The 23,843-nt window shown below is 46.7% G+C and overlaps 1 protein-coding gene across 1 annotated transcript in view; it reads right to left on the minus strand.

The window, feature by feature from the left end:
* The window catches only part of LOC110529169 (regulator of G protein signaling 6), a 127,116-nt gene that overhangs the window by 41,629 nt on the left and 61,644 nt on the right, over nucleotides 1-23,843 (minus strand). The window contains exons 3-6 of the mRNA XM_090242467.1: nucleotides 5,447-5,543; nucleotides 4,729-4,779; nucleotides 4,168-4,274; nucleotides 630-681 (exon numbers count right to left, since the gene is read on the minus strand). Of these exons, the coding sequence (XP_090098593.1) occupies nucleotides 630-681; nucleotides 4,168-4,274; nucleotides 4,729-4,779; nucleotides 5,447-5,543 (307 nt within the window). The remainder of the gene's footprint in view (nucleotides 1-629; nucleotides 682-4,167; nucleotides 4,275-4,728; nucleotides 4,780-5,446; nucleotides 5,544-23,843) is intronic.

A 23,843-nucleotide genomic window follows, 5' to 3' on the forward strand; every position in this document is an offset into this window, starting at 1 on the left:
ATGAAGTGTTAGGATTTCTAGCCCCTATAGTCAATGGTGTAAAGTACTTCACAGTATTTCACAGTACTTCACAGTACTTCACAGTACTACTTCAGCAGTTCTTTGGGGTATTTGTACTTCACTATTTATATTTTTTGACAACTTTAACTTTTACTCCACTACATTCCTAAAGAAAATAATGTACATTTTACTCCTTAAAAGTACTCATTACATTTTGAATGCTTAGCAAGACAGGACAATGGTCTAATTCACGCACTTATCAAGAGAACATCCCTGGTCATCCCTACTGCCTCAGATCTGGCAGACTCACTAAACACACGTTTCATTTGTGAATGATGTCTGACTGTTGAAGCGTGCCCCTGGCTATCCATAAATGTTTTTAAAAAAACAAAATCAATTGTGCCTTCTGGGTCTCTTACTACAAGGAATTTGAAATGATTTATACTTTTACTTTTGATACTTAAGTATATTTTAGCAACTTTCACTCAAGTCATTTTCTTTTACAGTATTTCTTTCCCATCACTACCTATAGTGAATGATTTACCATAGACGTAGAATTTCCAACCGTCACAGAGCATTGCTTTGAAAGGGGAATCTCTGTTCTAGTAATTCAATTTCTATGGACTTACCATAGTCTGTGTTCTCTGGCTCCCAGCAGTTAGAAGGCCAGAAATATGGAGCCTGGGAGTCAACGAGGGATGGAGAATGGAGAGAAGTTTAGATAGAGGAGTGAGGATGAAGGGAGGAATAGTTAGGAGAGGAAAAGAAAGAAGTTAAGACGAAGAGAGGTGTGCAGAGAAGTCCTTATTGGTAAGCATGGGGACAATATTAGTCAATAACTTAACAGTAAAAAAAAATATCTGTCAGTTTGTAAAGATATACAGTTGATTCAACAGAAAGGCATATACAGTAGACTGCTTTCCAAGAGTCACACGAGTGTCATGCTGTGAAAACTCCAGACAGATTTTAAAAAAAGAGGCTGGCATGAAATTAATTTATTGCTATCGTGTAATCTGCACAGCGAGTGGAGTAGGCAGGAGTTGAAATGGCATTGTTTCGCATCCCAAATGGCACACTATTCCCTGTGTAGTGCACTACATTTGACAAGGGCCCACACACCTCTGGTCAAATGTAGTGCACTATACAGGATAGGGAATAGATTGCCATTTAGAACATACTCAGTGTTCTGTTTTTCCTCTGCGAAGGTCTCTGAGCTTCCTGGGAATAAACATTATGTGGATTATACGGCACCTGATCCTAGATCAAATCCAATCTAATTGTATTAGTCACATGCGCCGAATACAACAGGTGTAGGTTCACCTTACCGTGAAATGCTTACTGACAAGCCCTTAACCAAAAATGCAGTTTTAAGAAAACAGAGTTAAGAAAATATTTACTAACTAAATATAATAAATATATATATATTTTTAAGTAACACAATGAAATAACAAGAATGAGGCTATATACAGGGAGTACTGGTACTGAGTCAATGTGCGTGGGTACTGGTTAGTCAAGGTCATTTGTACATGTAGGTAGGGGTGAAGTGATTATGGGCTTGTAAGTAAGCATTTCACTGTAAGGTTGACACCTATTCTATTCGGCGCATGTGACTAATAAAGTTTGATTTGAATAGGAGAGAGTTCGGACCTCCATTTCCTGTGGTCCACAATCATCTCCTCTGTCTTGCTGACGTTGAGGGAGAGGTTGTTGTCCTGGCACCACACTGCCAGGTCTCTGACCTCCTCCCTACAGGCTGTCTCATTGTCGTCGGTGATCAGGCCTACCATCACTATGTCGTCAGCAAACTTAATGATGGTGTTGGAGTCGTGTTTGGCCACACAGTCGTAAGTGAACAGGGAGTACAGGAGGGGACTAAGCACGCACCCTTGAGGGGCCCCCGTGTTGAGGATCAGTGCGGCAGATGTGTTGTTACCTACCCTTAACGCCTGGGGGAGGCCCGTCAGGAAGTCCAGGATCCAGGAGGTGTTTAGTCCCAGGATCCTTAGCTTAGTGATGACTTTGAGGGTACTATGGTGTTGAACGCAGAGCTGTAGTCAATGAATAGCATTCTCACATTGGTGTTCCTTTTGTCCAGGTGGGAAAGGGCAATGTGGAGTGCGATTGAGATTGCGTCATCTGTCAATTGGTATTACATGTTGGTATTACAGACTCGGTCAAGGAGAGGTTGAAAATGCCAGTGAAGACACTTGCCAGTTGGTCCGTGCATGCTTTGAGTACAAGTCCTGTTAATCCATCTGGCCTTGTGAATGTTGACCTGTTTAAAGATCTTGCTACGGTGACATCGGCTACGGTGAGCATGATCACACAGTCGTCCGGAACAGCTGGTGCTCTCATACATGATTCAGTGTTGCTTGCCTCGAAGCGAGCATAAAAGGCATTTAGCTCGTCTGGTAGGCTTGCGTTACTGGGCAGCTCGCGGATGGATTTTCCTTTGTATCCATAATAGTATGAAAGTCCTGCCACATCCGATGAGCGTCAGAGACGGTGTAGTAGGATTTAGTCTTAGTCCTGTATTGACACTTTGCCAGTTTGATGGTTCGTCTGAGGGCATAGCGGGATTTCTTATAAGCGTCCGGATTAGTGTCACCCTCCTTGAAAGTGACAGCTCTAGCCTTCAGCTCGGTGCGGATGTTGCCTGTAATCCATGGCTTCTGGTTGGGATATGTACGTACGGTCACTGTGGGGACGACGTCGTCGATGCACTTATTGATGAAGCCGGTGACTGAGATGATATACTCCTCATTGCCATTGGATGAATCCAGTCTGTCTAGCAAAACATTCCTGTAGCGTAGCATGCGCGTCATCTGACCACTTCCTTCTTGAGCTGGTACTTCCTGCTTTAGTTGTTGCTTGTAAGCAGGAATCAGGAGAATAGAATTATGGTCAGATTTTCCAAATGGAGGATGAGGGAGAGCTTTGTACGCGTCTCTGTGTGCGGAGTTAAGGTGGTCTAGAGCGTCGCTTCTGGATTAGCATTTTCTTATGGCCTTATCCAGTTGGTTGATGGCGGTCTTAGTGCCAGCGTCAGTTGGTGGTGGTAAATAGATGGCTAGGAAAAATATAGATAAACTCTCTTGGTAGATAGTGTGGTCTACAGCTTATCATAAGGTAATCTCAGGCGAGAAATACCTCGACCTTAATAGTTGTTATTGACAAATAAGACACACACCGTTACCCCTCGTCTTACCAGAATTAGCTGCTCTGTCCTGCCGATGCACTGAAAACCCAGCCAACGGTATAGTTTCCGTGTCGTCGTTCAGCCACGACTCAGTGAAACATAGGATTCAGATTTTTATGTGCTGTTGGTAGGATAATCTCAAACGGAGCTCATCCAGTTTATTCTCCAGTGACTGGTTGGCTGATAGAACAGATGGTAGAGGCAGGTTACCCAATCGCCAACGAATTCTCAGAAGGCACCCTGATCTGCACCTCCTGTGTTTCCGTCTTTTCTTTTCATGTGAATGACGGGGATTTGGGCCTTGTCTGGTAGAGACACTATATTCCTTCCTGTCAGACTCATTAAAAAAAAATCTTTGTCCCGTTTGACGTCGCTGTTCTGATATCCAGAAGTGCTTTTTTGGTCATAAGAGATGGAAGCATCAACATTATAATCAAAGTAATTTTTTTTTTATTTTTTTTTAAATAGCCCAATTGGTCAAACGGCAGCCATCCCCTCTGGCGTACTCCTGAGAGGCTTTGTGTATACAGACCCCTAAATGTTCTCTCTTTGGGTTCGGTTGTGGTATTCCACTGTTCATTTTTAAATGGGGTCATGGATCCCCTGTGTAAAAACAGAGGAAGTACCTTAGTGGATGTGGTATTGTGTGGTATGGATCAGGGACCAGGGACATTTTTGACTTGCTTCCATGAATGAGCTGGAAAGTGTCTTATAATTTATAATTCAGATTCAGATTAACACAAAACAGCACTTGTCCATGTCTGTCTTTGCTCTCTCATTTTTTAGATCTCATGAGGAAGAGAGTAGGAAGTGGCCTACACGTGCATGGGGAGAACAACTGGTCACGTTGGTACAGTTTCACTCACTGGCAGTGCAGAGATGTATGAAATGTTACGTTTTTAGCCGTTAACGGGAGAATATTCCTTACTGGTCACCTGGAAGCTGCCTTATATGGTCCTGCTGCTCACCTGGAAGCGATAGAAGGTTCCATCGTCTTTGAGTGACAGAACGTGATCAGAGATGGGGAAGAGATATCCCTGAGCAGCAATCAGACTCCCGATGTGGATGGCCTCAGCTACGTGGGCAAGGTAAAGAATGTGACACAGTGATTTACTTACATGTAACACACGTGACAGTAATAGTAATTAAACACAAAGCTCATTTTCTTGAACTATATCCATGTACAGTAACCAGGAAGAGACCATGACAAACATGCAAATACATGCTCTATTAAGAGTTACTTTTATTTACAATGACGGCCTTATTCTTATTTACAATGACAGCCTACCCCGGGGCCAAACCCGGACAAGGCTGGGCCAATTGTGCGCCGCCCTATGGGACTCCCAATCACGTCCGGATGTGATACAGCCTGGATTCGAACCAGGGACTGTAGTGACGCCTCTAGCACTGAGATGCAGTGCCTTTAGACTGCTGCGCCACTCGGGAGCCCTTGCAGGGTCTATCACACATTTAATACATTCTTTAATTGCCATTGAATACAAAAGCTCCAAAAAATGCATTTCACCCACCTGGATCTTCAATGGCTAGGTTCTTCATCAGCCACTGCACTATGTCTGAACCTGGTAGAGACAAGAGACAGAGGACTGTTATAGAAAACGAACAACGCACGCACGCACAAGCTTTTCTTTACTTTGGCAGAGGTAGACCACAGAGCGAATAAACTGTAGTTACTATTTACTCAATATAAACCTCCCCCGGTATAAAAAGCTTGAGCTGTCTGCATTGGAAAAGGCAAGAGGGATAGAGAGAGAGAGAGAAAGAGAGAGAGGGAGAAAGAGATAGAGAGAGAGAGAAAGAGAGAGAAAAAGAGAGAGAAAAAAAGAGAGAGAGAAAGAGAGAGAAAAGGAGAGAGAGAGAAAAAAGAGAAAGAAAGAGAAAGAGAGAGAAAGAGAGAGAGAGAACGAGAGCAATGACTACAGAAGCGTTGCCTTCCACATCGTTTATTCGATTTCTGGCCTGTGTGTGTGTGTGTGTGTGTGTGTGTGTGTGTGTGTAGTAATAGTGTTTATCGATAGGCCTCTCTGCTCATGGCCCACTAAGGTAATAGATCCTGAGACGGGATGAATCATAAGAGTGGCCATCAATTATTTGGTGGTGCCTTGGCTAGACAGACACACACACGCGCACACGCACACACGCACGCAAACACACACACACACACACACGCAAACACACACACACGCAAACACACACACACAAACACGCCGGCCGCAGCTGCACTCTCACCTGTGACGACGCTGGGTATCTTGGTCAGGAAGCTCTTGACAGTTCTGATGGGAACGCCCTCAGTCTCATCCTGGATACGAGTCACTATCTCCTCAATCTGCAGGGAGAGGGGAGCGATTGAGGAGCGTACCATACTTCACACATTGACAACCTTTAGAAACACAGGTTATTCTCATTCAGATCAAATCTATTTCACAAGACACACCTGAGATACTTTTTTCCCCAGTTGTTGGATGAAGGTGGTGCTCCTTATTTTGGGTAATTCACCATTCTAATCTTAATTGATATCACTAATTATACTCTTAGCTGAATTACGGTCACACAACGGATTACATGATCTCTGTAGGCCTATCACACATTACTGAACACTTAGCTAAAAACCCATTTAGTTCCAGGCTATTGAAGACCAGGATCAAGTCTATCAATTGTCATGTTATTGTCGTCTTACAGAGACTAATGTGTAGATGATGATGGGTTAGAGTCCAGAGAGTTGAGCTTTTAATTCCAGTCACACCCACCCCTCAGGCATATTAATATCCCTGTAGCCAATAATGAAGCACGTTGCCCACCTTTTGCTCCCAGTTTCAAACAGTTCACCCGATACGGATGAAAACCTCTTCAAATTAAAGCTGACAGCCTGAACTTTAACCTCATAGTCATTGTATCATTTAAAATCCAAAGTGCTGGAGTACAGAGACAGAACAACAACAAATGGGTCAATGTCCCAATGCTGTTAGAGCTCACTGTATATAACCCACGTGAGAGAGAGAGAGAGAGAGAGAGAGAGAGAGAGAGAGAGAGAGAGAGAGAGAGAGGAAAGAGTGAGGGAGAAGGGTAGAGAGAGAGAGAGAGAGAGAGAGAGAGAGAGAGAGAGGAAAGAGTGAGGGAGAAGGGTAGAGAGAGAGAGAGAGATAGAGAGAGTAAAGAGTGAGGGAGAAGGGTAGAGAGAGAAAGGAAGGGTAGAGAGAGAGGATAGAGTGAGAGAGAAGGAGAGAGAGAGTGAAGGTTAGAGAGAGCGAGAGAGAAGGGTAGAGAGAGTGAGAGAGAAGGGTAGAGAGAGCGAGAGAGAAGGGTAGAGAGAGCGAGAGAAGGGTAGAGAGAGAGAGAGAGAGAGAGGGAGAAGGGTAGAGAGAGAGAGAGAGCGAGAGAGAGGGAGAAGGGTAGAGAGAGAGAGAGAGAGAGAGAGAGAGAGAGAGAGAGAGAAAGAGAGAAAGAGAGAATGGTAGAGAGACTTTTGACTTTGTCTTTCTTCAATGATCCATCCTTATTTAAAATCAAATATTCCAAATACTCACCTTGCCCTCTACCCCACAACACAAACCAACACGATAACCAAAACCTCCCCACTTCTACAACCATATATCCTACCCATCTTCCCCAGCTGTACAAACAGGCACCAACTGTGCAAACAGAAAATTCAACAACACACATTTGGCCTTTTCCTTATTCGAATACCTGTGTCCCATTATAAACATACTGACAGTAAACTTCACTCCCAATCTCACACACACAGACATTCCAACAGAGACAGTAACGGCGTTAACCTGGCCCACGCAGAAAACACACGATGCACAGTTTCACTCATGACACAGAAAAGGACACCCTTGTCTGACTCCCGGTTCAACCCGTGCCAACCAGCTGTTAGTGACCAGGACTCCATGAAGAACCCTCCACTGGAGGTCCCCTGACCTCTTTGATACTGGGGGTTTGTAGAGCACCCTCTATCTAAAACCCACCATACTCTCCTCCCCAATGATGTGCCTTCACTCCTGTTAGGCTCCTAATGTTCCTAACCTTAATGTAAAGGTTGTAGAAGCCTTTACCTCCCCCTCAAACCCCCCCAGGCTCCTAATGTTCCTAACCTTAATGTAGAGGTTGTAGAGATCTTTACCTCCCACCACATCAACCCTCCCCCCCACCCCCCCAGGCTCCTAATGTTCCTAACCTTAATGTAGAGGTTGTAGAGATCTTTACCTCCCACCACATCAACCCTCCCCCCCCACCCCCCCAGGCTCCTAATGTTCCTAACCTTAATGTAGAGGTTGTAGAGATCTTTACCTTAACGCAGAGGTTGTAGAGGGCTTTACCTTAACGCAGAGGTTGTAGAGGGCTTTACCTTAACGCAGAGGTTGTAGAGGGCTTTACCTTAACGCAGAGGTTGTAGAGGGCTTTACCTTAACGCAGAGGTTGTAGAGGGCTTTACCTTAACGCAGAGGTTGTAGAGGGCTTTACCTTAACGCAGAGGTTGTAGAGGGCTTTACCTTAATGTAGAGGTTGTAGAGGGCTTTACCTTAACGCAGAGGTTGTAGAGGGCTTTACCTTAACGCAGAGGTTGTAGAGGGCTTTACCTTAACGCAGAGGTTGTAGAGGGCTTTACCTTAACGCAGAGGTTGTAGAGGGCTTTACCTTAATGTAGAGGTTGTAGAGGGCTTTACCTTAACGCAGAGGTTGTAGAGGGCTTTACCTTATCGCAGAGGTTGTAGAGGGCTTTACCTTAACGCAGAGGTTGTAGAGGGCTTTACCTTAACGCAGAGGTTGTAGAGGGCTTTACCTTAACGCAGAGGTTGTAGAGGGCTTTACCTTAACGCAGAGGTTGTAGAGGGCTTTACCTTAACGCAGAGGTTGTAGAGGGCTTTACCTTAACGCAGAGGTTGTAGAGGGCTTTACCTTAACGCAGAGGTTGTAGAGGGCTTTATCCCCACAGGCTCGGAGAGTTAAATCTAACAAGTCCTCCAGACCTTCTTTGCCAGTCCCCAGTCTCTGTCGTCACCTGCACAGGTGGAAATATTGGTGCTGGTCGGGGCCTCCTCCACAGCACCATGGCACCCCTGACCAAATCAGCCTCTCCCCTCCCACCTCCTTTCTCCTCCCCCACCCAGCTTCTCCCCTCCCCTCCCACCTCCTTTCCTCTCCCCCACCCTGCCTCTCCCCTCCCCTCCCACCTCCTTTCTCCTCCCCCACCCTGCCTCTCCTCTCCCACCTCCTTTCTTCTACCCCACCCCACCCAGCCCCTCCTCTCCCCTCCCACTTCCTTTCTCCTCCCCCACCCTGCCTCTCCTCTCCCACCTCCTTTCTTCTACCCCACCCCACCCAGCCCCTCCTCTCCCCTCCCACTTCCTTTCTCCTCCCCCACCCAGCCCCTCCCCTCCCCTCCCACCTCCTTTCTCCTCCCCCACCCTGCCTCTCCCCTCCCCTCCCACCTCCTTTCTTCTCCCCCACCTTGCCTCTCCTCTCCCACCTCCTTTCTTCTACCCCACCCAGCCCCTCCTCTCCCCTCGCCACCTCCTTTCTCCTCCCCCACCCAGCCCCTCCCCTCCCCTCCCACCTCCTTTCTCCTCCCCCACCCAGCCTCTCCCCTCCCCTCCCACCTCCTTTCTCGTCCCCCACCCAGCCCCTCCCCTCCCCTCCCACCTCCTTTCTCCTCCCCCACCCTGCCTCTCCTCTCCCCTCCCACCTCCTTTCCTCTCCCCCACCCTGCCTCTCCCCTACCACCTCCTTTCTTCTCCCCCACCCAGCCCCTCCCCTCCCACCTCCTTTCTTCTCCCCCTTTTTCCTCTTCTGCATGACATCCTCCTCCTCCCCCTTAGTCTCTTACCCTTCCCCACTATACTCTCCTCATCCACCATCTATAACCTGACTAGACCCAGCCTCATCTACACCACTATCTATAACCTGACTAGACCCATTCTCATCCACACCACTATCTATAACATGACTAGACCCAGCCTCATCCACACCACTATCTATAACCTGACTAGACCCAGTCTCATCTACACCACTATCTATAGCCTGACTAGACCCAGCCTCATCTACACCACTATCTATAACCTGACTAGACCCAGCCTCATCTACACCACTATCTATAACCTGACTAGACCCATTCTCATCCACACCACTATCTATAACATGACTAGACCCAGCCTCATCCACACCACTATCTATAACCTGACTAGACCCAGCCTCATCTACACCACCATCTATAACCTGATTAGACCCAGCCTCCTCTACACCACCATCTATAACCTGACTAGACCCAGCCTCATCTACACCACTATCTATAACCTGACTAGACCCAGCCTCATCTACACCACCATCTATAACCTGACTAGACCCAGCCTGCTCTACACCACCATCTATAACCTGACTAGACCCAGCCTCATCTACACCACTATCATAACATGACTAGACCCAGCCTCTACACCACCATCTATAGCCTGACTAGACACAGCCTCATCCACACCACCATCTATAACCTGACTAGACCCAGCCTCCTCTACACCACCATCTATAGCCTGACTAGACACAGCCTCATCCACACCACCATCTATAACCTGACTAGACCCAGCCTCATCTACACCACCATCTATAACCTGACTAGACCCAGCCTCATCCACACCACTATCTATAACATGACTAGACCCAGCCTCATCCACACCACTATCTATAACCTGACTAGACCCAGCCTCATCTACACCACCATCTATAACCTGACTAGACCCAGCCTCATCTACACCACTATCTATAACCTGACTAGACCCATTCTCATCCACACCACTATCTATAACATGACTAGACCCAGCCTCATCTACACCACCATCTATAACCTGACTAGACCCAGCCTCATCTACACCACCATCTATAACCTGACTAGACCCAGCCTCATCCACACCACTATCTATAACATGACTAGACCCAGCCTCATCTACACCACTATCTATAACCTGACTAGACCCAGCCTCCTCTACACCACCATCTATAACCTGACTAGACCCAGCCTCCTCTACACCACCATCTATAACCTGACTAGACCCAGCCTCCTCTACACCACTATCTATAACCTGACTAGACCCAGCCTCCTCTACACCACCATCTATAACCTGACTAGACCCAGCCTCATCTACACCACCATCTATAACCTGACTAGACACAGCCTCATCTACACCACCATCTATAACCTGACTAGACCCAGCCTCCTCTACACCACCATCTATAACCTGACTAGACCCAGCCTCATCTACACCACTATCATAACATGACTAGACCCAGCCTCTACACCACCATCTATAGCCTGACTAGACACAGCCTCATCCACACCACCATCTATAACATGACTAGACCCATTCTCATCTACACCACTATCTATAACCTGACTAGACCCAGCCTCCTCTACACCACCATCTATAACCTGACTAGACCCAGCCTCCTCTACACCACTATCTATAACCTGACTAGACCCAGCCTCCTCTACACCACCATCTATAACCTGACTAGACCCAGCCTCATCCACACCACCATCTATAACCTGACTAGACCCAGCCTCATCCACACCACTATCTATAACATGACTAGACCCAGCCTCATCCACACCACTATCTATAACCTGACTAGACCCAGCCTCCTCTACACCACCATCTATAACCTGACTAGACCCAGCCTCATCTACACCACTATCATAACATGACTAGACCCAGCCTCATCTACACCACTATCATAACATGACCAGACCCAGCCTCATCTACACCACTATCTATAACCTGACTAGACCCAGCCTCATCTACACCACTATCATAACATGACTAGACCCAGCCTCTACACCACCATCTATAACCTGACTAGACCCAGCCTCATCTACACCACTATCTATAACCTGACTAGACCCAGCCTCATCTACACCACCATCTATAACCTGACTAGACCCAGCCTCATCTACACCACCATCTATAACCTGACTAGACCCAGCCTCATCTACACCACTATCTATAACATGACTAGACCCAGCCTCATCTACACCACCATCTATAACCTGACTAGACCCAGCCTCATCTACACCACTATCTATAACCTGACTAGACCCAGCCTCCTCTACACCACCATCTATAACCTGACTAGACCCAGCCTCATCTACACCACTATCATAACATGACTAGACACAGCCTCATCTACACCACTATTTATAACCTGACTAGACACAGCCTCATCTACACCACTATCTATAACCTGACTAGACCCAGCCTCCTCTACACCACTATCTATAACATGACTAGACCCAGCCTCATCTACACCACCATCTATAACATGACTAGACCCAGCCTCCTCTACACCACCATCTATAACCTGACTAGACCCAGCCTCCTCTACACCACCATCTATAACCTGACTAGACCCAGCCTCCTCTACACCACCATCCATAGCATGGCTAGGCCCAGCCTCTGCTGCCTGCGTCTCATGGCCCCCTCCACGTTGACCTCGATTTCCCTCACTGGCGCTTGTACCCTCACCTTGTCGGCCTTTATTTATTTAGGCTCCAAATCCCCACACTCAAAATACTGCAGACAAATCTGTTCTGGCAAACCCAGCATAGAGACCCTCCCCGTGCCTCACTTTAAAATGCACATTTAGCTGTTGCTCATTGTTATTCAGAAACCTGAAGACTTGCCTCCGGAACGAAACAACATGCTTACAGGCATCTGCCTGAAAACCTGCTGACACGAAAACCGCTAGCAAACTTACCGAAACGACTCAGCTTTTTCCTGATTTGATCATCCATAATAAACGAAGGCAGAGTCGCAACTACCACCCTTGTCAAAGAAGTCGAAAGAGGAGAAATAGGCACCATCACATCCCTTACAAATATCCACTAGCAATCAGCCTGCCCACTAAATGTACTCTTTTCATGAACGCAACCATATATTTGTTCATTCTGGATGCAGAATGTATAAATTTAGTTTCTACCTGTCGTTCTGCCCCCCTGAACGAGGCAATAAACCCCACTGTTCCTAGGCCATCATTGTAAATAACAATTTGTTCTTAACTGACTTGCCTAGTTAAATAAAAAATGATTGATCCCAACCCTGGAGCAGACAGAGTAATAGCCTTGTGAGATGAATCCCATCGTATCCCATCAGGCTGACAGCCAATCAAAATGGGCTATGCTAAAAGGTGCAATATGCAGAAATCCTTCTGCCATTTCCTGGCTGGTCAAATTCTAATAGTTGGCAGTAATGGCAGTTCATGTGACAAAACGAGCAGGCATTGTGTAGAGACTCATGGTACCATTTATTTAAACAGCTGTGAAATATTTTTTTTTCATTAAAGGTAAAAAATGTTTGATTTTCAGCTGTTTGAAGCCTGGTGTCCAAAACAGAAAAGTAAAAGAAGTCAAATCAAACCATTAGAACGGAAGCATAGAACAGATCTACCGTTTCTTAGACTTGCTTGCAATGAGAATGACAGGTCTATGACACTTATGTCTATGAGAATTTGGTTGGGTCGCCGTTACATATTGCAGCTTTAAAGTAGGTTTTCGGGTTTCTGTACCTTACTATTTATAAAAATAAATAAATACATTGAAAATTGAGTCGCCAGGCATAATAATTGTTTGCTTAATATCAGGAATTTGATGAATAGCATTTACTTCACTCAAGCATGACGATTGAGTACCTTTACTACCACTGTACATTTATAACCAGATACTTTTAGACTTTTACTCAAGTAGTGTTTTACTGGGTGACTTTCACTATTACTTGAGACGTTTTCTATTAAAGTAGCTTTACCTTTACTCAAGTATGACAGTTGTTAACATTACACCCTCATTACCGTGTGTCTCTGAACCTCTCCCAAGGTAAGACTCTCCCTCCCTCCCTCCCTCTCATTTCTTTCTCCCTCTCATTTTCTCTCCCTCCCCTTCTCTCTCCGCCTCCCTCTCCCCTTCTCTCTCCGCCTCCCTCTCCCCTTCTCTCTCCGCCTCCCTCTCCCCTTCTCTCTCCGCCTCCCTCTCCCCTTCTCTCTCCGCCTCCCTCCCCCTTCTCTCTCCGCCTCCCTCTCCCCTTCTCTCTCCGCCTCCTTTTGTCTCTCCGCCTCCCCTTCTCTCTCCGCCTCCCCTTCTCTCTCCGCCTCCCCTTCTCTCTCTGCCTCCCCTTCTCTCTCCGCCTCCCCTTCTCTCTCTGCCTCCCCTTCTCTCTCTGCCTCCCCTTCTCTCTCCGCCTCCCCTTCTCTCTCCGCCTCCCCTTCTCTCTCCGCCTCCCCTTCTCTCTCCGCCTCCCCTTCTCTCTCCGCCTCCCTCTCCTTTTGTCTCTCCGCCTCCCTCTCCCCTTCTCTCTCCGCCTCCCCTTCTCTCTCCGCCTCCCCTTCTCTCTCCGCCTCCCTCTCCTTTTGTCTCTCCGCCTCCCTCTCCCCTTCTCTCTCCGCCTCCCCTTCTCTCTCCGCCTCCCCTTCTCTCTCCGCCTCCCCTTCTCTAACCGCCTCCCCTTCTCTCTCCGCATCCCTCTCCTTTTGTCTCTCCGCCTCCCCTTCTCTCTCCGCCTCCCCTTCTCTCTCCGCCTCCCCTTCTCTCTCCGCCTCCCCTTCTGTCTCTCCGCCTCCCTCTCCTTTTGTCTCTCCGCCTCCCCTTCTCTCTCCGCCTCCCCTTCTCTCTCCGCCTCCCCTTCTCTCTCCGCCTCCCCTTCTCTCTCCGCCTCCCCTTCTCTCTCCGCCTCCCCTTCTGTCTCTCCGCCTCCCTCTCCTTTTGTCTCTCCGCCTCCCCTTCTCTCTCCGCCTCCCCTTCTCTCTCCGCCTCCCCTTCTCTCTCCGCCTCCCTCTCCTTTTGTCTCTCCGCCTCCCTCTCCCCTTCTCTCTCCGCCTCCCTCTCCCCTTCTCTCTCCGCCTCCCTCTCCCCTTCTCTCTCCGCCTCCTTTTGTTTCTCCGCCTCCCCTTCTCTCTCCGCCTCCTTTTGTCTCTCCGCCTCCCCTTCTCTCTCCGCCTCCCCTTCTCTCTCCGCCTCCCCTTCTCTCTCCGCCTCCCCTTCTCTCTCCGCCTCCCTCTCCTTTTGTCTCTCCGCCTCCCTCTCCCCTTCTCTCTCCGCCTCCCCTTCTCTCTCCGCCTCCCCTTCTCTCTCCGCCTCCCCTTCTCTCTCCGCCTCCCCTTCTCTCTCCGCCTCCCCTTCTCTCTCCGCCTCCCTCTCCTTTTGTCTCTCCGCCTCCCTCTCCCCTTCTCTCTCCGCCTCCCTCTCCCCTTCTCTCTCCGCCTCCCTCTCCCCTTCTCTCTCCGCCTCCTTTTGTTTCTCCGCCTCCCCTTCTCTCTCCGCCTCCCCTTCTCTCTCCGCCTCCTTTTGTCTCTCCGCCTCCCCTTCTCTCTCCGCCTCCCCTTCTCTCTCCGCCTCCCCTTCTCTCTCTGCCTCCCTCCCCTTCTCTGCCTCCTTCTCTCTCTGCCTCCCCCTCTCTCTGCCTCCCCCTCTCTCTGCCTCCCCCTCTCTCTGCCTCCCCCTCTCTCTGCCTCCCCCTCTCTCTCTGCCTCCCCCTCTCTCTCTGCCTCCCCCTCTCTCTCTGCCTCCCCCTCTCTCTCTGCCTCCCCCTCTCTCTCTGCCTCCCCCTCTCTCTCTGCCTCCCCCTCTCTCTCTGCCTCCCCCTCTCTCTCTGCCTCCCCCTCTCTCTCTGCCTCCCCCTCTCTCTCTGCCTCCCCCTCACTCTCTGCCTCCCCTTCTCTCTCTGCCTCCCCTTCTCTCTCTGCCTCCCCTTCTCTCTCTGCCTCCCCTTCTCTCTCTGCCTCCCCTTCTCTCTCACACATTCTTCCAATCGATGGCTGACTGAATGACTAAAGGACATTTTCAGAACATCGCAGGCTGATGAATGAATGGGATTTAAACGCATGGTAATTTTGGAGAGGGATTTGTGTGTATGACTCTGACAAACTGACTTAATTTTGTGACAAGCCATTGATAGAGGAATTCACACTAAAGACCAGGCATAAAACAAGACAGGATATAACTAAAACGATCTTGGAGTAAAGCAATCCACATTTATGATAACTAACTCTCCAACCATCTCACTGCCATGACAGGAAGTCAGTAGATTATGTCTACGGTGAGAGAACAAGCTGTATCTCTGGCATAAAGGTCAAGCAGATGACGTGGTTTAAAAATCACCCATTGTTTCTGTCTCACATCCATGGTATCTATAGTCTTCACAAGGCCTCACTCTTCTTTTCAGAGCTCCTTGACAATCAACGTGTCCAGCAGCAAACGGATTACGGCACGTCCCTATACAGGCTGAAACCACCACTTACCGATAGAGATACAGGCCCTCACACTGCATGTCAAGTAAGGACTAGCAAAAGGTGTGATGGAGAAGACATTGTGAAGAGTTGTGGTTGAATAACAGAACGATGATACAGTAATATATTTTATGTTGGCTGATTAGTGGACAACATGTTTAAACACTATGATTGTATCATGGTATTTTGTTTTCCAAACCACGCCCCTCTCTCCTGTGTGGACAACGCGCACACACACGCACACGCACACGCACACACACACACACGCCAGTGACAGCGTCAAACAAAAAGTTTCTCATTTGGATAACACCACCTGGGGATTGCAGCTGGGAGATAACAGGAGTGTGTGTCGGTGTCGGTGTGTGTGTGTGTCGGTGTGTGTGTGTGTGTTGGTGTGTGTGTCGGTGTGTGTGTGTGTGTGTTGGTGTGTGTCGGTGTGTGTGTGTCTGTCAGTGTGTTGGTGTATGTGCGTGTGGGGTGGGTGTCTATTTGTCTGTGTCTGTCTGTCTGAATGTGTACCCCATGTCCATCTGTGCCTGTGTGTCTACAGTATGCAAACATGTTGGTGTGGGCTAAGAGACAACTCCATTTATTTCTGAGCCCAGGTGGTTTACCATCAAAGACCACCTTTACCCCCAGACAGACACGGACAGACAGACACAGATCCAGACAGTTCTATGACCCCCACAGCTGCTGTCACAATCAGGACATGGTAGTGGATTCTACAGCTGGGTTCTACAGGTCTCAGAGGACCAACAGTCTATGTCGGTTGCTTCCCGAATGGACCTCTCATTCCCTACATAGTGTACCCCTTTTGAACAGGACCCATAGTGCACGATTTAGAGAATAGATATAGGGAATATATATAGGGAATAGAATGCCATTTTGGGACTCAGCGGTAGCCTCTCTGTACACCTGCCCTGGGGAATCATACCAGTCCAGAATCATACAACAATCATATGGCCATTCAAGGGGCAATCTTTTTTATTTTTACTTATAATATAAAATAATGATATATTTCCATTGATTCTTATAGAATATAACTTCCAAATGCCACATGAGTTAGTTCAACTGTCATACACCATCAGAACACAAAATATAAACTTGTTTAACTCCACTGTTTGTACACACTATAATTGTAAACAAACACTCTGCATAGCCTCAAATAGTAATGGTTCAAACTATACTTTTATATAATGGATGGTCAGTCATTGCATCCACAGCTCTGTCTATGAATTTGAGAGTGGTTACATTTCTCCTGCCCCATCCCTCAGCTCTTTACTAAAAACAGTGGCAGGGTGCTGGCTTTGTTAAATGTTTAAAGAGCAGATTGGCTCATCAAAAAAAAAGAAACGTCTTCTCACTGTCGACTGCGTTTATCTTCAGCAAACTTAACGTGTGTAAATATTTGTATGAACATAACAAGATTCAACAACTGAGACATAAACTGAACAAGTTCCACAGACGTGTGACTAACAGAAATTGAATAATGTGTCCCTGAACAAAGGAGGGGGGTCAAAATCAAAAGTAACAGTCAGTATCTGGAGTGGCCACCAGCTGCATTAAGTACTACAGTGCATCTCCTCCTCATGGACTGCACCAGATGTGCCAGTTCTTGCTGTGAGATGTTAGCCCACTCTTCCACCAAAGCATCTGCAAGTTCATTTCTGGGGGGAATGGCCCTAGCTCTCGCCCTCCGATCCAACAGGTCCCAGACGCGCTCAATGGGATTGAGATCCAGGCTCTTTGCTGGCCATGGCAGAACACTGACATTCCTGTCTTGGAGGCAATCACGCACAGAACGAGCAGTATGGCTGGTGGCATTGTCATGCTGGAGGGTCATGTCAGGATGAGCCTGCAGGAAGGGGACCACATGAGGGAGGGTCATGTCAGGATGAGCCTGCAGGAAGGGTACCACATGAGGGAGGGTCAGGTCAGGATGAGCCTGCAGGAAGGGTACCACATGAGGGAGGAGGTTATCTTCCCTGTAACTCACAGCGTGTAAATTTCCTGCAATGACAACAAGCTCTGTCCGATGATGCTGCGACACACTGACACCGCCCCAGACCAGGACGGACCCTCCACCACCAAATCAATCACGCTCCGGAGTACAGGCGCCGGTGTAACGCTCATTCCTTCAACGATAAACGCGAATCCGACCATCACCCATGGTGAGACAAAACCGTGACTCGTCAGTGAAGAGCACTTTTTGCCAGTCCTCTCAGGTCCAGCGACGGTGGGTTTGTGCCCATAGGCCACGTTGTTGCCGGTGATGTCTGGTGAGGACCTGCCTTACAACAGGCCTTCAAGCCCTCAGTCCAGCCTCTCTCAGCCTATTGCGGACAGTCTGAGCACTGATGGAGCGATTGTGCATTCCTGGTGTAACTCGGGCAGTTGTTGTTGCCATCCTTTACCTGTCCCGCAGGTGTGATGTACGGATGTACCAATCCTATGCAGGTGTTGTTACATGTGGTCTGCCACTGCGAGGACGATCAGCTGTCCGTCATGTCTCCCTGTAGCGTTGTCTCACAGTACAGACATTGGAATTTATTTCCCTGGCCACATCTGTAGTCCTCATGCCTCCTTGCAGCATGCCTAAGGTATATTCACACAGAAGAGCAGGGATCCTGGGCATCTTTCTCTTGGTGTTTGTCAGAGTCAGTAGAAAGGCCTCTTTAGTGTCCTACATTTTCATAACTGTGACCATAATTACCTACCGTCTGTAAGCTGTTAGTGTCTTAATGACCGTTCCACAGGTGCATGTTCATGAATTGTTTATGGTTCATTGAACAAGCATGGGAAACAGTGTTTAAACCTTTTACAATGAAGACCTGTGAAGTTATTTGGATTTTTACTAATTATCTTTAAAAGACAGGGTCCTGAAAAAGGGATGTTTCTTTTTTTTGCTGAGTTTAGTTTCTGACTAATGATCAAAATGTACATTAAACATACCCCCAGAGGACAGGCAGTGTGGTGTATGTATATATATATATATATATATATATATATTATATACACACACACTGCCACACTGACATATTGGTTGGAATTGCTGTTGCTAACGGTAACGACCCACTCTACCGCAGGGATCAACTCAAGTGTTCTGTTCCAATTTGTCTTGAAATTACACTCAGTCAGGTGTGCTGTGACACAGCCACATATAGTTTCAGTTTTATCTTCGTGTCAAAGTTCCTGTATAGACATAGTGTGTCTATTCCAAGTGACACCCTGCCTGTGTTACCTCAATTTTGACCAGAGCCCTATTTTGGGGGCCTGATCTAAAGTAGTAGTGCCCTATATAAAGAGAGTAGGGTGCTATTTGGGACCCGTGCCAGTTGCAATCAGAGTACGTGAGCAAAGCAGGGGTGCCGGAGCGTAACAGTGTGTCCAATTTCCCCGGAGCGCAGGGCGAATTTCCCAAAAGCCTTTATCACCCTCTCCAGTAGTGCTCACTTCACGAGTTCAGGGCGTGCCCGCTCCAGCATGCATCTGTCGGCTACTTGTGCGCTGCTAATAACCCCCTTGCTTTAGCTACTGTCATGGAGTTTGCTAAATATTTTTCATAAAGAAACTGATGAAAACACACAGGTGGAAAAGATGAGGATCAAAGAGGATGAAGAGGTGATGTAGACTCATTGTGGAATCTGAAGAGACACGTATCCTGAAAGCATGACGGTGTACTATGCAACAAATTCTCAGTCTCACCACAGATTTAGATGTTCACCTCAGATGTAGATGTTCACCTCAGATTTAGATGTTCACCTCAGATTTAGATGTTCACCACAGATTTAGATGTTCACCACAGATTTAGATGTTCACCTCAGATTTAGATGTTCACCTCAGATTTAGATGTTCACCACAGATTTAGATGTTCACCTCAGATGTAGATGTTCACCTCAGATTTAGATGTTCACCTCAGATTTAGATGTTCACCACAGATTTAGATGTTCACCACAGATTTAGATGTTCACCACATATTTAGATGTTCACCACAGATTTAGATGTTCACCTCAGATTTAGATGTTCCTCCATGTTTTTCAAACGTACATTTCGAAAGTTGTTCAAAAACGTCTATGTGTTTAAGGTTAAGTTTAGGCTTTAACTCCGAATGGTTAAGGTTTGGGATAGGCTTAAAACAAAAATGTCAAAAATCAACTTTCTATCGCTGGATTCAAACATGCAACCTTTGGCACCAGAGGCCGATGCTTGAAGCCGTCCACCATCCCTAGCAAAACCGAAACCTACTTGAAGGTAACAGCTCTCACTGTTGCCCCCTAGTGGCCGGGTTCCATGTCATCTCCTGACATCCTTAGACAGATGGGCGTCGAACACTGACTTGTATCACAGATGACCTGGCTGGTCCTACGTGATACATGCTAACAGGAAGGAAGGAGGTGGGTAGCTAGCTAAGTGTCTCATTGTAGCAAAGTATTTATAAACAAAAAAAATCAGATCTCTTAAAGGTTTCTGTTCATTTTCATTATATTATCTATACAATAGACGGTCATTGATTTGGCCCAATAGGCCTGACATACTGCAGTAACCTCTTTCAAGGAGCTTTCCATTTTGATAGGGTTATTTTCCCCACAAACCTTTAGGCCTACCTATGGACATGTTTTAAAACAACTCTGCATCACTGCCTAGACTGGCAAGAGTGGCCCACCGGGTGTTTGGCATCCCCAGTGGCCCGTGTAGTCTATGTACAAGTATCTTTTAATTAATGCAGTCATCTCGGTTCTCATTTGAGGCATAGTTTTATCCTTCACTTGTTTGTAAAAATGGTGTATTTGTAGTCGACGTTGTTCTGAAGTTACTAAAACTGAAACTAAAACTAATCATGAAAAAACTATTAAATAAAACAAATAAAATAATTTACAAATCAGTCTGAAAAACTAAAACGTAGTATTTTTCTCAAAACTAATAGGACTTCAAATGGAGTTACATTAATTGTTTTTTTTTGGGGGGGGGGGGGGTCAAGCTACTGATGAATGTGGTTAGGGTATAGCAGTGTTTTAAAAAGGCCTATGCTTCAATATCACTAGTTAATAACAGGGGAAATAATCAGCTAGGTAGCTAACTTCATTCACCTTACACATACTATTACAGTGAAAGGGAATTGGACTGGTGTAAACATGGCCTAGAAAGTTTCCTTCCACCATTTTGTTTTTTTACATACTGAAAATAGTGCAAAGGAAACACTGCTGCTACCTCGCTCTCCCAACCAAGGTGCTGGGAACACTGCTGCTACCTCGCTCTCCAACCAAGGTGCTGGGAACACTGATGCTACCTCGCTCTCCAACCAAGGTGTTGGGAACACTGATGCTACCTCGCTCTCCAACCAAGGTGTTAGGAACACTGATGCTACCTCGCTCTCCAACCAAGGTGTTGGGAACACTGCTGCTACCTCGCTCTCCAACCAAGGTGTTGGGAACACTGCCTCTACCTCGCTCTCCCAACCAAGGTGTTGGGAACACTGCTGCTACCTCGCTCTCCAACCAAGGTGCTGGGAACACTGATGCTACCTCGCTCTCCAACCAAGGTGTTGGGAACACTGATGCTACCTCGCTCTCCAACCAAGGTGTTGGGAACACTGATGCTGCCTCGCTCTCCAACCAAGGTGTTGGGAACACTGCCTCTACCTCGCTCTCCAACCAAGGTGTTGGGAACACTGCTGCTACCTCGCTCTCCAACCAAGGTGTTGGGAACACTGATGCTACCTCGCTCTCCAACCAAGGTGTTGGGAACACTGATGCTACCTCGCTCTCCAACCAAGGTGTTGGAAACACTGCTGCTACCTTACTCTCCAACCAAGGTGTTGGGAACATTGATGCTACCTTACTCTCCAACCAAGGTGTTGGGAACATTGATGCTACCTCGCTCTCCAACCAAGGTGTTGGGAACACTGCTTCTACCTCGCTCTCCAACCAAGGTGTTGGGAACATTGATGCTACCTCGCTCTCCAACCAAGGTGCTGGGAACACTGATGCTACCTCACTCTCCAACCAAGGTGTTGGGAACATTGATGCTACCTCGCTCTCCAACCAAGGTGTTGGGAACACTGATGCTACCTCGCTCTCAACCAAGGTGTATGAATAGTAGGGCTGGAAACACTGCTGCTACCTCGCTCTCCAACCAAGGTGCTGGGAACATTGATGCTACCTCGCTCTCCAATCAAGGTGTATGAATAGTAGGGCTGGAAACACTGCTGCTACCGCGCTCTCCAACCAAGGTGTTGGGAACACTGATGCTACCTCGCTCTCCAACCAAGGTGTTGGGAACATTGCTTCTACATCACTCTCCAACCAAGGTGTTGGGAACACTGCTCTTACCTCGCTCTCCAACCAAGGTGTTGGAAACACTGATGCTACCTCGCTCTCCAACCAAGGTGTTGGGAACACTGCTGCTACCTCGCTCTCCAACCAAGGTGTATGAATTGAAGAGCAAACTGAAGTAGTGAGGAGATTCAGCAACTCTTGGAGGATAATGGAAGTAAATAAAAAAGGCTTCTTTATTGTTACAAGTAAAACCAAAGCATTCCAGCTTCCTGCTTTTGGTCAACAACTCTGAAGACGGCCTAAAGCAGAAACAGATTGCTTTTACTTGTAACATTTAAAAAAAAAAAAAAACTGTTTTATTTATTCCATTTTCCTCCAAGAGTTGCTGACTCTCCTCTCTACTTCAAAATGAAAATAGCAAACACCTACAGTAGTATTGAATGGGAAGCTCATTCTGGCAAGTTCATGAACAGTATTTGCAAGGAATGAAAAAGTTCTTACGAAATAAAAGATATTCATTGTCCGTGAGCATAATACTGTGGGAAGAGCCATGACTCATTCCATATGAAACCAATCCCACCTTCTGTAGAATACACATCTTCCTCAACCCCAGATAATATGGACTTTTCTGCATTATAGCTATCATGCCATCCTTCATCTCTTAGCTTCATCAATATTATCAATCCTAGCGTATCATCACAAAGTGACATTTCTTCCTTAACCCACATAACAGTTAGGATTATTGTATTAAAGGGTCATTCCACTTCAAAAGCACAAAAAAACCCACCCTCTCAGATTGTTCTGAAATCGTTTCTGTAGTTAGTAACAGATACAATTAGCATTCATGAAGCATTATTTTGTTGAAATATAATTTAAATCTCTGAGAAATTAAGCGAATGTATTGCACCCAAATTGGAATTGTCAGAAGGTGAGTGTAGCTGGTGCATGAAGTCAGGCGCAGGAGAACAAAATGAGTGAGCAACGTACTTTACTCAAAAAAATAAAGGCCCAAGGTAAACAAATACACTTGACCAATAACCAACGGTAAATATTACGCACGGGTGAACACAGCACCCGTCGAAAAACCATCATAACCGAACTGAACACAGAAATAATCACGCACAACAAACAATGGGGGAAACAGAGGGTTAAATACACAAACATGTAATTGGATAATAAAAACCAGGTGTGTAGAAAATAAAGACAAAACCAATGGAAAATTAAAGATGGATCAGCGATGGCTAGAAGACCGGTGACATCGACCGCCGAACGCCGCCCGAACAAGGAGAGGGACCGACCTCGGCGGAAGTCGTGACAGGAATATTGCTTCTCCAAACCATGTCATGTATTCCGTATGAATCTGGTAATGATTGGCTTTCAATGGAGGACTGGCTTGAATTGTGAGGACGATCACATAATGATCACATAATGGATGACCACATTAGTGTTCTACCCAAGGTTGCCAAGGAAATGTTGTGATCTATTTAATAAACACAAGAGACCAACAACATTTTTTTTTTTTTTTAAGTGTGGTGGTAAAGCAGGAACAGCGGCATCTAGTGGTCCGAACCTGGTGCATTTTATGGTAAATACGGCAAGCAACTTCAATTACGAACTTCTCTGAAAAGGGGGAGAGAGAAAAATATCACTAGATTCACAAGGAATACATTGCATAGTATGAGGAAGCAATACTCCAAGCCACAGCCACATGATACTTGTCAAATAGAACTGATACTATATACTGGTTGTTGGGGTAGGTTTGGCATGGGGTGGGGGGGGGGGGTGTCCGTGGGTGGATTCCTCACATCTTACTTATTAGTAGGAAGAAGTTTGGTCCAAATCGGATGTTGGGTACTATATTTATTGAGTATTATCTGAATTCTATAAATGAAAATGGTCTATTTGGGTACAATCAATTAGCTTAATTTCACATTGATCAAATTTCTATTTCTACAAAATGTTCAGGAATTCCAATCTTACCTTTTTCTAACCACAGAAACAATTTCAGAACAATCTGAGATGGTGGGTGTCACAGCTTGCTGAAATGACATGGAACGATCCCACAGCTACTATACCGACCTTCTAAAGGTCAAATC

This window comes from Oncorhynchus mykiss, chromosome 8 (genome assembly GCF_057628025.1).
Source record: "Oncorhynchus mykiss isolate SJ-2025 chromosome 8, ASM5762802v1, whole genome shotgun sequence".
Lineage (NCBI taxonomy): Eukaryota > Metazoa > Chordata > Actinopteri > Salmoniformes > Salmonidae > Oncorhynchus > Oncorhynchus mykiss.